This window comes from Leucoraja erinacea, chromosome 23, assembly GCF_028641065.1.
Source record: "Leucoraja erinacea ecotype New England chromosome 23, Leri_hhj_1, whole genome shotgun sequence".
NCBI lineage: Eukaryota > Metazoa > Chordata > Chondrichthyes > Rajiformes > Rajidae > Leucoraja > Leucoraja erinaceus.
The window spans coordinates 11,548,164-11,564,584 of NC_073399.1; the positions used below are offsets into that span (position 1 = coordinate 11,548,164).

Below are 16,421 nucleotides of genomic sequence, written 5' to 3' on the forward strand. Positions count from 1 at the left end.
AGATAGATACTATCATAACTCTAAAAAGTTATGGGATGGTTATAAACTGAGCTGAGACATAGACCAGAGCAGGTTGCAAGAGGGTAATAATGTGAAGGATTTGTAAATGAGAATTTTGAAAATGAACATATTCGGGGATATGTCAAATGCATGGATTGTTGAACGTTTGCCGTGGAAAATTGTGATATCATCCTCTTATATGAAAAAAATAGAAAGATGGAGTATTTGCTAAATAGTCTTTTTCTTATCGAATCCACACACAAGATTAGAAGTTGTTCAGCCAGAGCTGAAAACACTTCTCGGCATCTGCATACAATGGTGTATGTCTTGTTGCTTCTTATGCGGGGTGGTGGAAAGATTGGTGGAAACAGGGCCGCGACCCCTGCTAAATGGTGAGAGAATGAAAGGTGTTATTGTCTGGAGAACCTCAGTGTCATTGTACATGAATTAGTGAATTATTATATCAGGCTGAAGCAAGAAGGCAAAAGGCATGCTGGGCTGTATGCCTGAAGAGTTGAGGATAGTAGCCGAGACTCCATCGTGAATATTGTGTACTCGCCTGGTATACATAAAATGATTGAGGGATTCAGCAAAATTTCATCAGATAGATTTCAGGGAAGGTATGTTTTTATCATATAAGGAGAGATTTAAAAGATGAGGTCTATACACATTTGAGTTTGGATAAATGAGAGGTGATCCTTCAAACAGACACAATGCTTAAGGGGATTGACTGAATGAAAATGGTGTTGATGTTTCTGCTCACTGGGTGTCCAGAACCAGGGCTCACAACCTCAAGATAGGGGGCAATCATTCGGGACTCAGATGAGAAGAATCTTTCAGATACCCAGGAGGGATGAGAAGATTTAGTTGCTGCATATTCAAGAGCTAAATTGATAGATTTTTAAGAGCATCAATGGATATAGGAGATTCAGTAGTAATCTTAGAAACACAGAAAATAGGTGCAGGAGGAGGCCATTCGGCCCATCGAGCTAACACCACCATTCATTGTGATCATGGCTGACTGTCCCTTATCAATAACCCGTGCCTGCCTTCTCCCCATATCCCTTGACTCCACTAGCCTCCAGAGCTCTATCTAACTCTCTCTTAAATCCATCCAGTGACTTGGCCTCCACTGCCCTCTGTGGCAGGGAATTCCATAAATTCACAACTCTTTGGGTGAAAAAGTTTTTTCTCACCTCAGTCTTAAATGACCTCCTCTTTATTCTAAGACCCTGGACTCGCCCAACATTGGGAACATTGTGCCCACTCTGCCATTCTTATTGAACGGCAGAGTGGGCTCAAGGGACTTAGTAGCCTAATATTTCTTCTTCTTAGCTCCTTATGGTACAGGATGCCTTCATACAGGTGCCAATTATTTTGAGTTTGGGAATGGAGAGCAAGACCAGATTGAAAAATCATCCAGGAAATAAACATTAATCTCAGCAATCAATTATATTCTAATAGAATATGATAAATTTAACAGTATTAATTAAATAGAACTTATTGAAGGGATTCTGCTATATTGCTACTATACAATTTTCTCATTGACTATTTAAAAGAACAGAGATTAGATTTTTATGGCTGATGTGCATACTCACAGTAATCATACGTGTAATACCAGCAAGTTTCTCCTGTGCTGCTGCCAATTCAGCGTTAGCCTGTGCCAGAGCTATTCTTTTAGGTTCCACCTCACAGAATACGTCATAAAATTTTACTATGTTTATACACCAGGAACATAAACCAGCAGCAGCTATGGATTTAGTACGAATAAAATCAGCATCAAATATTGGATTTCCAAGAATTGGTCTGTTAAAAGGAAAGTTGTAAATAGTAAAATAAAATAAATGTTTATGTTCAGAAATTAATTATTTTCAATATTTTAATGAAGAATATAACAAATCATTTCTATTATAACTTAAGTAATACATTAATTGCATAAACAAACAGGAATGTATTGAATCTGAAAATGATTTTGTTAAAATACATGTGTGTGCATTCTTATCCTTATCCAATAAGTAATATTAATATCAGACTCTTGAATGGATCTCTCATATGTTCGGGTTGAATATCTAATTCCAGTTCTTCCATTTTTTTATCTGCACTTTCTCTGTGACTGTGATACCAATTTCTGCATTCTGTTTATTTCTTCTTTTGCACCACTTGACATACTCATGTATGGTATGATTTGCCTGGATTGCCCACAAAGTTTTTCAATGTATCTCGATACACGTGACAACAATAAACAATTATTAATAATGCTGGTGGAACACAGCGGGTCAGACGTCATCTGTGGCGGAATGGGTCACGAAAGTTGATTTCTAGACACATTTTTGATGCTCGGCCCACAGCCTAGATGTTTCAAGTTGGGACCAGAAATGTTGGCTAGCCGCTCCCTCCACAGATGCTTCCTGACCCACTGAGTTCCTATAGCATGCTATTTTTTGCGCATATAATAGGGGAATGATCACTATTTATAATACACACATATAAAACACAAATACTCTCTTCCATTCAAATGAACACTGATATTATTGGCTAAAGTATTAATGTCCTCCCTGCAGAACTATTCTAGCTTACATTTACATGGACATTATCACCATTTTTCATTATTTTAAATAATATATTTTTCAAGAAATCCTTTGATATATTGTGCATAAAATATTTCATGATGATTCCTACATAGATATCATTTTACATTTTGAAGTTCTGTGTTAAGGAACAGCAATGTTTGTTTGACAGGTAAAAATGAGCATTACTTACAAAACATTAAAAGATTTAATAATTTATTGACATACCGAAAAACCTTCAGAGAAGATTCAGGAATATGTTCCTTGTCATAGTTTATCAGTGAATCCAAAAAATTATCCACTTTACCCATCATAGTTTTGGCAGCTTTCCAGCTCCTGTCTTTTTGGACCTTCCCGCTTGGCGCTAAAAGGACCATAACAGCCCCTGTCACGAGAACCACAGCATCTGGTGGGGAGCCAAAGGATTTCAACTCTGTCAAGTTGTTCTAGCAAATAAAACAAAAATTAAATTAATAGTTTAAAATGAAATAGGTAACATTACTAACCATCCTTTTTGTTAAGTCCTGGTCAACATTAAAAATGGTTTGACAAATAATAAGTAACAGTCATGACACCAAATTGTCAGATAATGATTACTACCAACAATGGAGACCAATCAACTTCCCCATGCAACTAAATGGAATTACCAATGCAAAATCCTTCACCATCAATATCTTAGGGTCGCCAATCAACTAAAACTAAAATGGAATAGTCACATAAATATTGTGGGTCATGTGATGGATGATCAATGTTATGGTAGTTAGTAACTGAAAAAAATGTTTTTTAACATGTTTCCTAGTTCTTAATTTAATTGAGTTTAGAGATACAGCATGGAAATGGACTCTTCTGCTCACCGAGTCCAACGCAACCATCGATCACCCGTACACTAGTTCAATGTTATCCGTTTCACACCCTACACACTAGGGCCTATTTGCAGAAGACAATTAACCTACAAATCTGCATGTCTTTGGAATGCAGGAAGAAATCTGAGAACCCGAACCCATGTGGTCACACGGAGAACGTGTAAACTCCGTACAGAGGGCACCCGTAGTCTGCATCAATCCCGGGTCTGGTGCTGTATGGCAGCAACTCCAACGCTGCGTCACTGTGGCACTCTATGGAGGCATTTTGATCTGAAATATTAACCCTGTTTCTCTTTCTACAAATGCTGAATGTTTCCAACACTTTCTGTTTTTAAATCTGTTCCCGAGACTTGGAAATATTGCCGTAAACACAGCCCTTGTCCGTAAATCCCATAAATAACTAAAATTATGTATTGACCGTGTGTTTACCCAACTTATAAAATACTTTGAATAATTTATTTTCCTCAGTCATTGTTTTTCTTCTGAGTTTTAGTATTATCCAGCAGTTAAACAGACCCTTTGGTCCACATGTCTATGACAATCATTATAATAATCCTGAACTAATCCTAATGTTGTCTCTTACTTCTCCATCAACTCTGCAAAATTGCCACCCACTTACATTGAGGACAATTTACAGTAGCCAATTAAGGTACTAACCAGCACATCTCTGGTATGTGGGAAGAAAATAAAACACCCTGGGGAAACCAAAGCTGTAAAAAGATTTGACCATGCCACAAACATGATCCAACATGACTAAATTGGAAAGCACCGATACTAAAAATATAAGAAATTGCATTTTACTCATGATGTACTCCTTAATATTTGCCAATATTATCTTGTTTCATTATTAGTTATACCTTATTTAGTGTATTCAGTGCTTCATTGGCAGCAACTAAAGCTGGCTCTGCTTTAGCCAAGTCTTCTTCACAAGATTGTTGTTTTTCTTTTACATTCTAAATGTGAATAAAATGCAATATTACAATTTTACAATGGTTAAATTGATACTTATTAATCATAATCATACTTTATTAATTGTCATCATTATGGCAAAACACGCTACCTCATTAATGACTTGTACTTTTTTCTCCTCTTCATCTGCAATTTTTTTATTTTTGGTGACAATGTCTGTTTGTTGACCAACAACCTTAATTAATTTGTCTGCATCTTCATTCTTCTGTTGCAGCTCGATTTCTTGTACAGCAAGTTTGCTTTTTAAATCATCCACCTAAAAGTAGACATTTTTTTGTGTTTCATCCTTTAGTACACTGTACAAGATAAAAATTCTGAGGTTCTGAAATACTAATGGAATGCCTCAGTCCTAGGAGTCAAGGAATTAATTAAGTAGACAGATAAATATATGAAAGAATAGGCAACTCTAAAATTCTGGATACAAATATGCAAACTTTGTTCACAGTGAATTGGAGGTTTTCGAGAAACAGTGGGTTTCCATATACTTTTTGAAGCACAGGTTAAAACAAAAGAGCACCTGGGATCTTTATGACCACTGAGAAAAGATCTAAGGGATCTATCCACAATGGATACAGTAAATCCCATACTGCGTGCAAACCATTGGACAAGAGAAAAAAACAAACACAAGGTTTACTAGAGAAGATAAAGCACAGTGGCTCAGCTAAGGCTTAGAAAAATCATATGTACAAGAGTTTCAAAAGATCAAAGCATGGAGTCAAGGGCTGTACAGGAATTCCATGATTGTTCTGGACTTCTGGTATGATTAGAGTACATCAATGAAAAATCTATCTTCCTTGACATTAAATGAGTTGGAAGAGTCTCTTTCAAAATCCAGCATTCTGTAGTGTTTCCTCGGCATCTGGAGCAAAAACTGTGCGGCAACAGGTATGCAAAACAATTATTAGTTTTAATTGAAAATGTAACTACAATTTTAATTTATCAAATGTACTGGATAACGTGAATTGTTCGTTTTGCAAACCTGGCTAGCAGTACTTTCAAGTTTTGCCAAACCATTTTCAAGTCGATCCATTTTAGCGATCAAGTCTTTCCTTTTGCTAGACAGTAGGTTTTGATATAGTTTAATTTGTTCCAAAAATGTTTTGGGTGTTGTGTAATTATAGCGCCTTTCAGTAGCTAGATAGATCGCAGATATTTCTTGAACACTTCCATGTACGAATGCCATGAACTGGCTTATAGAGTGCTTTACATCATCCTGAAATGTAATACAGTAACCACCAATTACATTGTAAGTTTGCAGGTATATATACATTAATACAGCATGCTGAAAATGATGAAACTTGAAGCATCTTCAAAGATAATGAACAATGGCACAATGTAAATAAACATAAATGACTCACTAGAAAAATCAACAGGTACCTGGGAACTATAGACCAAGTCTAACATCTGTGATAGGAATGTTAGTGAAGAGGATTATGAGGTAGTCCAAGTGGGACCCATTCAGCTCCGTTCCCCTAACGCAATATTTCACCACTCACCCATTGCCCCCAACTGAGCAGGCGTGGCTGAGGTTTTTAAAGTTTAAAATAGCAATAACATTTAAACGCATCTCACTCTCCCTCTTCAGTCCCCTTTCCCCCTCCTCCATTATCCTCCCTCTCCCCACCCTCTACCAACCCTCCTCTGCCCTCCTCCCCCTCACCCCCTCGCTCCCCTCCTCTTTATTCCCCCTCCCCTCCTCCATTACCTCGCCATCCCTCTTCTTCACCCTCACTCTTCTTTCCATTCTCCTCCTCCCCTCCCCCATCCCTCCCTCACCTGTCCTTTCCCCTACCCTCAGCCACTCCCTCCCTCCATAGCCTATCTCCTCTCCTACCCCCTCCTCTCCCACTCCTCACCTCCCCCCATCCCCCACTCTCCCTTCTCACCTCCCCACTGCCCTCCTCTCCTTCCATCCCCAATCCCTGCTCCCCCACCCCATCCTCTCCTTCTATCCCCCTTCTCTCCCCACTCTCCCTGCTCACCTGCACTTTCCCCTTCTTCTCCCTACCTACCCGTCTCCTCTCCCTCTATCCCCTGCTCCCCCACTCAACTCCGCCCCTATCCCGCCCCGCCCCCAATGAAAACCATGATGTTTTAAAAAAAATGAAACTCTCAATGAAAATCGCGTTTTTTTCTTTAAAATAACCTAAACACAATGTTAGCTGTTAATGAAAACAGAATTTGATTAAAAGGGATTTTTTTTTAGAATAAAATCAATGTCAATGAAAATTGCAATTTTTTAAAATGATATTCGGGATCCCATTGTGATGTCATTGTGGTGTCAAAGGCTAACAATCAGGGCAAGTGGAAAAGTGGTTTTGTAAAGTGTTTTTTGTAAAGTTTAAAACGTGAATAACTAGTAAAATATACCATCAATCTGAACAAAACTTGGTTCATTTACATCGTAGGACAATGGAGAGTACGGTGGACCAAAAATTGTAGCACTATCAGGTACCATTTAGGCGGAGTTTCGGAGCACACGCACACTCCGGAGTTTCGGAGCACACATACATACAAACAGACAAGATGAGAGTTTTAGTAGATATATATATATATATATATATATATATATATATATATATATATATATATATATATATATATATATATATATATATATATATATATATATATATAGATAGATATAGATAGATATAGACAAGATATACATTAATTTGAAAAACGGGTTGATCAGGGATAGTCAGCATGGTTTTGTACGTGGGAGGTCATGTCTCACGAATTTGATTGGATTATTTTGAAGAAGTAACCAAGAAGTTGATGAGGGCAGGGCCGAATCTGTAGTCTATATGGATTTTAAAGCTTTGGATAAGGTCTCGCATGGTAGGTTGCTCTAAAAGGTTAGATCATAAGGGATCCAGGGAGACCTAGCTAACTGGATACAGAATTGGCTTCATGGTAGAAAATAGGTGGTGGTGGAAAGTTATTGATTGGAGAGGAGCCCTGTGACTAGTGATGCGCCTTGAATATTGGTTCTGCGCCCATTGTCATTTGTCATCTAAATCAACGATTTTGATGAGAATGTATGGCATGATTAGTAAGTTTGCAGATAAAATAGGTGATATCGAAGATCTTTATCAAGAATTATACCATTTTCTTGATTGGTTGGGCAAGTGGAATGAGGAATGGCTAATGGAATTTTATTCAGATAAGTGTGAGATGTTGCATTTAGGGAAGCGTAACTAGGACAAGACCTTCACAGTTAACTGTATCACCCTGGTAGTGCTGTAGAGAAGAGTAAACTAGGAGTACAAGTATATAGTTCACTGAAAGTATATCGCAGGTAACTAGGATGGTGAAGGCAGCTTTTGGCACATTGGCCTTCATGACTCAGAGTGCTGAGCATACAAGTTGGGATGTGATGATACAGTTGTATCAGGCGCCGGTGAGACTGCACATGGAATATTGTGTTCAGTTTGGTTACCCTGCTGGAGGAAATATGCCACTAAGCTAGGAAGAACACAGAGAAGATTTACAAGGATGTTGCCAGGACTTGAGGGCCTGAGATTTGGGGGAGGATGGGCAGGTTAGGAATGTGTTCCTTGGAGGGTAGGAGGCAGAGGGATGATCTTATAGAGGTGCATAGAATCATAAGGGGAATGGATAGGATTAATGCAGTTTTTCTCTTAAGACCTTAGCCAAAGCCCTATGAATTGTAGACTTCCCTACTCTGGGGAAAAAAGCTGTGATTATTGAGTGTATCTATCGCACTCATCATTTCTATATAAAATCACTCCTCATCGTTCGATTCATAATAAGTATTTCATATATAAATGAAGATAAAAAATATGAATGATTTTTACCTCAATACCCTCAGTGCTGGCAAGGAAACGCCTACTAACAGACATCAAAGCATCTTCTGGCCATTCATGGAACCAGTCTATTGATGTGCAGTTCACCAAAGCAGGGAATTTTCGAGCACGTACCCGCAGAATGGAACCCACGGGTGAGAAACACAGAACAACCTGCAAAATATGTAAAAAGAAAAAACGTTAAAAAAACAAAAAAATTATATGAATTTTGCAATGATAAATTATGTTTTCATTTAACATTCATTTTGAATGCTGACGCATCTGCTCGCAAGATGAGGTGTTCCATACTAAGACATCCAAGATGTCCTCATTCTTCAGGGAATGTGGGTTTCCCCCCTTCTGTCATAGATGGGATCCTCACAGGTGACTACCCTGTGTCCTGTAGTTCTGCTCTCGCTCCACCTCCCCCCAGACGTAACAAGGACAGAGTTCCCCTGGTCCTCACCATTCACCCCATTGCCTCCGCATCCTAAACGTTATCCTCCAACTTTTCCAGCACTTCCTACGGGATCCCACCACTAATCACATCTTCCCATCTCCACCCCTTTCCACCTTCCACAGAGGCTGCTCCGTCCGCAACACCTTGGTTCACTCATCCCATCCCACCTAAACCACTGCCTCCCAGATACTTTCCACTGTAACTGCAGGAGATGCAACACCTGTCCTTACACCTCCTCCCTTGACTCCATCAGAGGTTCACATGTATCTCCTCTAACCTCATCTAGTGCATCCGGTGTTCCATCGGCAATACCAATCGTACACTCGCCAACCGTTTTGCTGAACACTTATGGTAAGTACACTGAGGCCAATAGGATCTCCCACTTCCCAACCATTTCAACTCACTCCCCTTCCCATTCCCATGCTGAACTTTCTCTCTTGGGCCTCTTCCATTGCCAGAGTGAGGCCACACGCAAATTGGAGGAACAGCACCTCATAATTTGCTTGGGTAGCTTACAACAGCAGTATGAATGTGGAGACCACCACCCGACCCGTGGAGCTGGAGACCACCACCCGACCCGTGGAGCTGGAGACCACCACCCGACCCGTGGAGCTGGAGACCACCACCCGACCCATGGAGCTGGAGACCACCACCCGACCCATGGAGCTGGAGAACGCCACCCGACCCATGGAGCTGGAGAACGCCACCCGACCCATGGAGCTGGAGAACGCCACCCGACCCGTGGAGCTGGAGACCACCACCCGACCCGCTGGGCTGGAGATCGCCAGGTAAGCCCCAGGGCTGGAGACCATCAGCAGAGCCGCGGGGCTGAAGACCGCCTGCGGAGTAACGCAGACGCAGAGCAACGGAGCGGCAGAACACCAGCGCGCACCAAGCCAGCTCGGCCCACCAGAAGCACCAACAGACGGCGACGGGTACGAAAACACCGCCGGGGACGCAGAGGTGGGTTAAAGGCCAGGTTAGAGCTAGCCCCACACAGGGCAGCGATTCCTAGCCTTTTCCTCGCCAACGTGCGCTCACTGGCAAACAAAATGGATGAACTCCGGCTAAGGATCACCTCCCACAACCGGATCAAGGACTGCAACATCTTGATCTTCACTGAAACTTGGCTCAACACTGACGTTCCTGACAGCGCCGTCCAGCTATCGGGGCGTCATTTACTCCGAGCGGACAGGACATCAGACTCTGGTAAGACCAGAGGGGGGGTCTGTGCATTTATGTAAACAAAGCATGGTGCACGGACTCCACCATCATCGAGAGTCACTGCTCAGCTAACCTTGAGTTCCTCTTGGTTAGATGCAGACCGTTCTATCTGCCCAGAGAGTTCACCTCCACTGTTGTGACTGCAGCCTATATCCCTCCTGATGCTAATGCCAAGCTTGCAATGAAAGAGCTGCATACTGCCATTAGCAAACAACAGACGCACAACCCCGAGGCAGCCTTCATTGTTGCGGGTGACTTCAATCACTCCAACCTGAAGACTGTACTCCCCAAATTCCACCAACATGTATCCTTCCCCACTAGAGTAGACAAGACACTGCACAAAGTCTACACCAACATGGCTGAAGCTTACAAAGCCATCCCCCTCCCCCACCTTGGTCAGTCTGATCACGTCTCATTGTTCCTGCTCCCTAAGTACTCCCCACTCATCAGACGGGTTAAACCAACTGTAAGGACAGTTAAAGTCTGGTCAGAGGAAGCGGACTTCACACTTCAGCAGTGTTTTGGAAACACTGACTGGAAGGCGTTTGCAGCCCAGGCCACCCTTGACTCTCACACGGACATTGATTCCTACACATCCTCTGTTCTGGACTTTATAAACTCCACCATCAATAGTGTCACCTCCCTCAAACAGGTGACCATATACCCGAATCAGAAGCCATGGATGAACAGCAAGGTCAGGCTACTGCTGAAAGCACGGGACACCACTTTCAGGTCAGGCGATGCTCGAGCCTACAGTTCATCCAGGGCTAACCTGAAGAGGGGCATCAGGAAGGCCAAGCACTGCCATAAGCTCAGGATTGAGGAGCACTTCAACAACAACTCCGACCCCCGACGCATGTGGCAAGGCATCCAGGCCATCACGGACTACAGACCCTCCAACATCACCCCCACATCCAGCGACGCCTCCTTCCTTGAGGAGCATAATCACTTCTATGGCCGCTTCGACAGGGACAATCTAGAGACAGCCATCAAGGCTGTGCTACCTGCCGATCACCAACCCCTCACACTCACCCCCTACGACGTGTACGTGGCACTGAGTAGGACTAATGCACGTAAGGCTGCTGGCCCTGACGGCATCCCCGGGCGCGTGCTCAGAGCCTGTGCTGCGCAGCTGACAGACGTCTGGACTGACATCTTCAACCTGTCACTTGCCCAAGCAGTTGTCCCCACTTGCCTTAAAGCCACCTCCATCGTGCCAGTGCCAAAACACTCAACTGCGGCAAGCCTCAACGACTTCCGCCCAGTTGCACTTACCCCCATCATCACCAAGTGCTTCGAGAGGCTGGTCCTGGCACACCTCAAAAGCTGCCTACCCCCCACACTGGATCCCTATCAGTTTGCCTACCGCAAGAACAGGAGTACGGAGGATGCCATCTCAACGGCACTTCACTCTGCCCTCTCCCACCTCGACAACAGAGACACTTATGTAAGAATGCTGTTCATCGATTACAGCTCAGCATTCAACACCATTATTCCATCAAAACTGATCACCAAACTCGGTAACCTGGGCATCGACCCCTCCCTCTGCAACTGGATACTGGATTTTCTAACCAACATACCACAGTCTGTGAGGTTAGACAAGCACACCTCTTCAACCCTCACCCTGAACACCGGCGTTCCTCAGGGCTGTGTGCTGAGCCCCCTCCTCTACTCCCTCTTCACCTATGACTGCACACCTGTACATGGTACTAACACCATCATCAAGTATGCAGATGATACAACGGTGATTGGCCTCATCAGCAACAACGATGAGCTGGCCTACAGGGAGGAGGTCCAGCACTTAGCAGCATGGTGCGCTGACAACAACCTGGCCCTTAACTCCAAGAAGACCAAGGAGCTCATTGTAGACTTCAGGAAGTCCAGAGGCGGCACGCACACCCCCATCCACATTAACGGGACGGAGGTGGAACGTGTTTCTAGCTTCAGGTTCCTGGGAGTCAACATCTCCGATGACCTCTCTTGGACCCACAATACATCTACTCTGATCAAGAAGGCTCATCAGCGTCTCTTCTTCCTGAGGAGACTGAAGAAGGTCCATCTGTCTCCTCAGATCCTGGTGAACTTCTACCGCTGCACCATCGAGAGCATCCTTACCAACTGCATCACAGTATGGTATGGCAACTGCTCTGTCTCCGACCGGAAGGCATTGCAGAGGGTGGTGAAAATTGCCCAACGCATCACCGGTTCCACGCTCCCCTCCATTGAGTCTGTCCAAAGCAAGCGCTGTCTGCGGAGGGCGCTCAGCATCGCCAAGGACTGCTCTCACCCCAACCATGGACTGTTTACCCTCCTACCATCCGGGAGGCGCTACAGGTCTCTCCGTTGCCGAACCAGCAGGTCGAGGAACAGCTTCTTTCCGGCGGCTGTCACTGTACTAAACAACGTACCTCGGTCACTGCCAATCACCATCCCCCCCCCCCCCGGACACTTATTTTTTTTTTTAATTCAAATCGTTTGCTATGTCGCTCTTCAAGGGAGATGCTAAATGCATTTCGTTGTCTCTGTACTGTACACTGACAATGACAATTAAAATTGAATCTGAATCTGATTATCTAATTTTAAGTAACTTCTACTAACATTCCCCTCCCCTCCCCCTTCCTCCACCATAATGACTTTCGACCAGTGGCTCTAACACCCATAGTAATGAAGTGTTTTGAGCGACTGGTTATGCAGCACATCAAAAATAGTCTACCTGCCGACCTAGACCCACTGCAGTTCGCCTACAGAGCCAACCGATCCACAGAGGACGCAGTCTGAACAACACTGAACCTCGTACTGTCACACCTTGATCGGAAAAATACTTATGCCAGGATCCTCTTCATAGACTTCAGCTCTGCGTTTAACACAATCATTCCGCAGCAGCTGGTGGAGAAGTTGGAGCTATTGGGGGTTGATGCTGGCACATGTAACTGGGTCCTGAACTTTCTATCACAACGGCAGCAGACAGTCAGGATGGGCAGTAGGACATCAAAAACCAAAGCCGTGAGCACTGGCTCGCCCCAAGGCTGTGTCCTAAGCCCCCTGCTGTTTAGTCTGCTGACACACGACTGTACTGCTAGACTCAATAACAACTTCATCAACAAGTTCGCTGATGACACAACAGTGGTGGGTCTCATCAGTGACAATGATGAGTCGGCGTACAGGATGGAGGTGGAGCTGCTCACAGGATGGTGCAAATCCCACAACCTCATTCTTAACGTGGGAAAAACTAAGGAGATGGTGGTTGACTTCAGGAGGGCGGGGAAACAACACCATACACCTCTGCACATCGATGGAGCTGATGTGGAAAGGGTCAGCAGCGTGAAGTTCCTAGGACTCCACCTGTCAGATGACCTGATGTCCACAACCAACACCACAGCACTGGTCAAGAGAACCCAGCAGCGACTACACCCTCTCCGAAGACTACGTAAAGCAGGTCTCCCCACTACACATCTACGAACTTTTTATAGGGGGACAGTCGAGAGCACATTAACCAACGGCATCACTTCCTGGTTCGGGAGCTGCAAGGCGTACGAACGGCACCAACTTGACAGGATTGTGAAGACCGCCAGCAGGATTATTGGTGCTCCACTCCCTTTCTTGCTGGACATTTACAGGAAGAGATGTATCAACAGAGCCATCTCCATCATCAAAGACCCCTACCACCCATCGCATCACATATTCTCCATCCTGCCATCTGGGAAGAGGTACAGGAGCATTAGCTGCAAAACCAGCAGGATGCTCCTCAGCTTTTTCCCGCAGGCTATAAGACTGATAAACTGACTTAGCCCCCTGCCAAAGTATCGCGCACCAACCATCAACCTGGACACACTGCAGCAGCTGTCGATCGGAACGTCTGTTGATGTTTAGTAGAGAGTAGAGTGTTTAATTTAATTTGTTCATGATATATGTATTTTTATTTCTATTTGCTTGTTGTTAATTGTACTGCACACTGAATGGACACTGGTTGAGCATTGTATTTTTGTTTCCTCTGGGTATGTGAGTACTCAGGAAATGACAATAAAGATATACTGAATACTGAATACCATAGTAATTTAACCAGTTTCACAGTTCACCATATTGTATCCCTCTGGAGATCACACCATCCCTAGCCAACAACGGGCATACCGGGGCACCTCCATGCCAGGGGTCATTTGTTGCCGGTCCTGGTCTTTTCTTGCCTCCAACTCTTCACCCCCCCCATGCAACCCCTACTTTCAGCCTGAAGATGGGTTCCAACCTGAAATATCACCAATCCTTTTTCTCCAGAAATGCTGCCTGACCCGCTGAATTACTCCAGCACTATGTCTATCTATAATACTTTTGGGATATTTCCTCATGAGAGCAGTTTTCCAATAGCCAAGTTCTCTTCAGATTACAAACTCCTGAAGATTCCACTGGCCATAGACTGGTAACCTGGAAATCACCAAAATCATCTTCTGGACCTGTATTTAATAACCATTTAATAACCATGGCAAATACTGTCAATTTCACTATTATTACCTGTTGTAATAAAATTTAATAATACCCTCCTGTGAATGATGATGATGTAGAACTTAATTTTTTTTTAAACATGAAATCTTCCAATTACTTTAAATCCACTAAACAGAAACACCTCTACTTTCCTTCTCCCCAAACTATAAGCAAATTAGTCTGTTTATTACAGAAAAGTTAAAAAAAGTATGAATTTTGAGAATATGATGAAATGAGTTCTGAACACCCTCATTTATCTGCCAACCCTAATTTTCTCTTTGTGCATTATGTTTTTTTATCTGCATTTACTGCATTGAACAGGATGAGTAAAATTAACAAAAGCATAACCGTACCTTGAGTTGTCTTCTCACTCTCTCTATGAAAAATTTCCAGCAGTTTTCTTTGGTGTCCTGCAAGCCCATTAATTTAACTTCATTTCTCATGGCACCAATAATATGTTCCAACTCATCATCCTGAAATAATCCTGGAATCTCACCAGATGCTAAAAGATCATTAATAAGTACAAGGAACATCTCTTCTGCCACCTGGGAATCGGTCATCAGAAATACAGTTCCACGATTTTTTACTCCAGCATTGATATACTGAGTAGCAAGATCTGCCTATTTTAAGAAACAATGAAAGAAAAAAATCAGTTTTAACTGACTAATTTGCATTGATTCACAGTATGAATTGTACACTTTAGCTTGCAAGGATGGATGATCTTTTAATAATAGCTAAAACCTTTACTGGGAGAAACTTAAAGTATATAAGAATGATATATCAAAAAGTATAAGAATATCAGTAATTTCAGCATTTCTTCATAATTTATAGAAAATGACTATAATGTTAAATTGTATTTTATGATGCTGACATCAAAAGAAATGTTGTTCTTTCTACATTTCTCCTAATCTGCATTAGAGTAGGAATGGCACGAACAATATTCTCATGTTCATAAAGTCATGAAAATAAAAGTGATGTAGCTTATTTAGTATAATTACAGCAACTTTTATCCCAACTCAATGTGTGTAAGATTTGAATGGGAATACTTACTTTTTAATTTATCATGTTTTGATTAGGGTGGTCACAATACCTCAGCTTGCCCATGCCACAATTATTTACAACTGAGAATAAAGCCCTAAAATTATCAGCTTCTTCTTGCTTCTGTGCCACAAAATTAGAGCAGTATCTTGCTGGATTATGGGTGGAACCCAACTGCATTCTTTGGTTGAAGATTAACTGAAGCTGTAAGTGAAATGGTAGTTTACATTGTATCCTTTATCAAGAGGATAAGCTGTAAGGGCCACCTGGGCGACCTAATCTGCGAGTTTGCTCTCGACTCATACTCGCAGCATGGTCGACACAAGGTCGTAGGAGGTCTTCGTAACTCTCCTTCCTGCTTGAGAGTGGTCTCCATGTACTCGAGGCGTCAGCTAGGTTGCGGTGTTTTTTTCAATATGTTAAAAAATGCCCGCGAGTAAAAAAAGGTCGCCATGGAAAAAATCGATACTTTTTATACTCGTGGTCGTAGTAGGTCGGCATGTTAGTGGTAGGTAATCGAGAGTAGTCGTAGATAGTCTTCATCATAGTCAAAAAGGAGTTCGAAGGGAGGTCGGAGATCAAAGGAGGTAGTCTTCACTCGCAACTATTCGATGTCCAATTTTCCTGAAGTCAGTCTAGCTAGTTGAAGCTGGTCTTCAACATAGTCGAAGGAGGTCGAAGGATGTTTTCTGCATAGTCGAAGGAGGTCTTCAACATGCCATTTTTTCAAACTCTTCTAAACACGCCAATTAGGTCGCCCAAGTGGGACAGTCCCTTTAGAGACACATAAGTTCTGAATACATCTGGGCAAAATCCATCCTACAACTTGGAATTAATGACACCAGCCAGGTGAATTTAAAGATTATTTAACAACAGTGAGAAGGAAGTGATTATAATTCTCTTAAAAAATTCTGGACAATAGTAAAATGTATTAACAATACTAAGTAATGTTGTGGTATTTATTACAATAAAAACTTCAAGCTTTTAAAGGAATATGGCTTAAATAAGTAGCTGGGGG

The 16,421-nt window shown here is 42.6% G+C and overlaps 1 protein-coding gene across 1 annotated transcript in view; it reads right to left on the reverse strand.

Moving 5' to 3' along the window:
• Nucleotides 1–16,421, reverse strand: part of LOC129708244 (dynein axonemal heavy chain 17-like) — a 184,232-nt gene that overhangs the window by 30,612 nt on the left and 137,199 nt on the right. The window contains exons 51-57 of the mRNA XM_055653887.1: nucleotides 14,719–14,985; nucleotides 8,221–8,382; nucleotides 5,379–5,612; nucleotides 4,491–4,655; nucleotides 4,288–4,383; nucleotides 2,796–3,013; nucleotides 1,599–1,806 (exon numbers count right to left, since the gene is read on the reverse strand). Of these exons, the coding sequence (XP_055509862.1) occupies nucleotides 1,599–1,806; nucleotides 2,796–3,013; nucleotides 4,288–4,383; nucleotides 4,491–4,655; nucleotides 5,379–5,612; nucleotides 8,221–8,382; nucleotides 14,719–14,985 (1,350 nt within the window). The remainder of the gene's footprint in view (nucleotides 1–1,598; nucleotides 1,807–2,795; nucleotides 3,014–4,287; nucleotides 4,384–4,490; nucleotides 4,656–5,378; nucleotides 5,613–8,220; nucleotides 8,383–14,718; nucleotides 14,986–16,421) is intronic.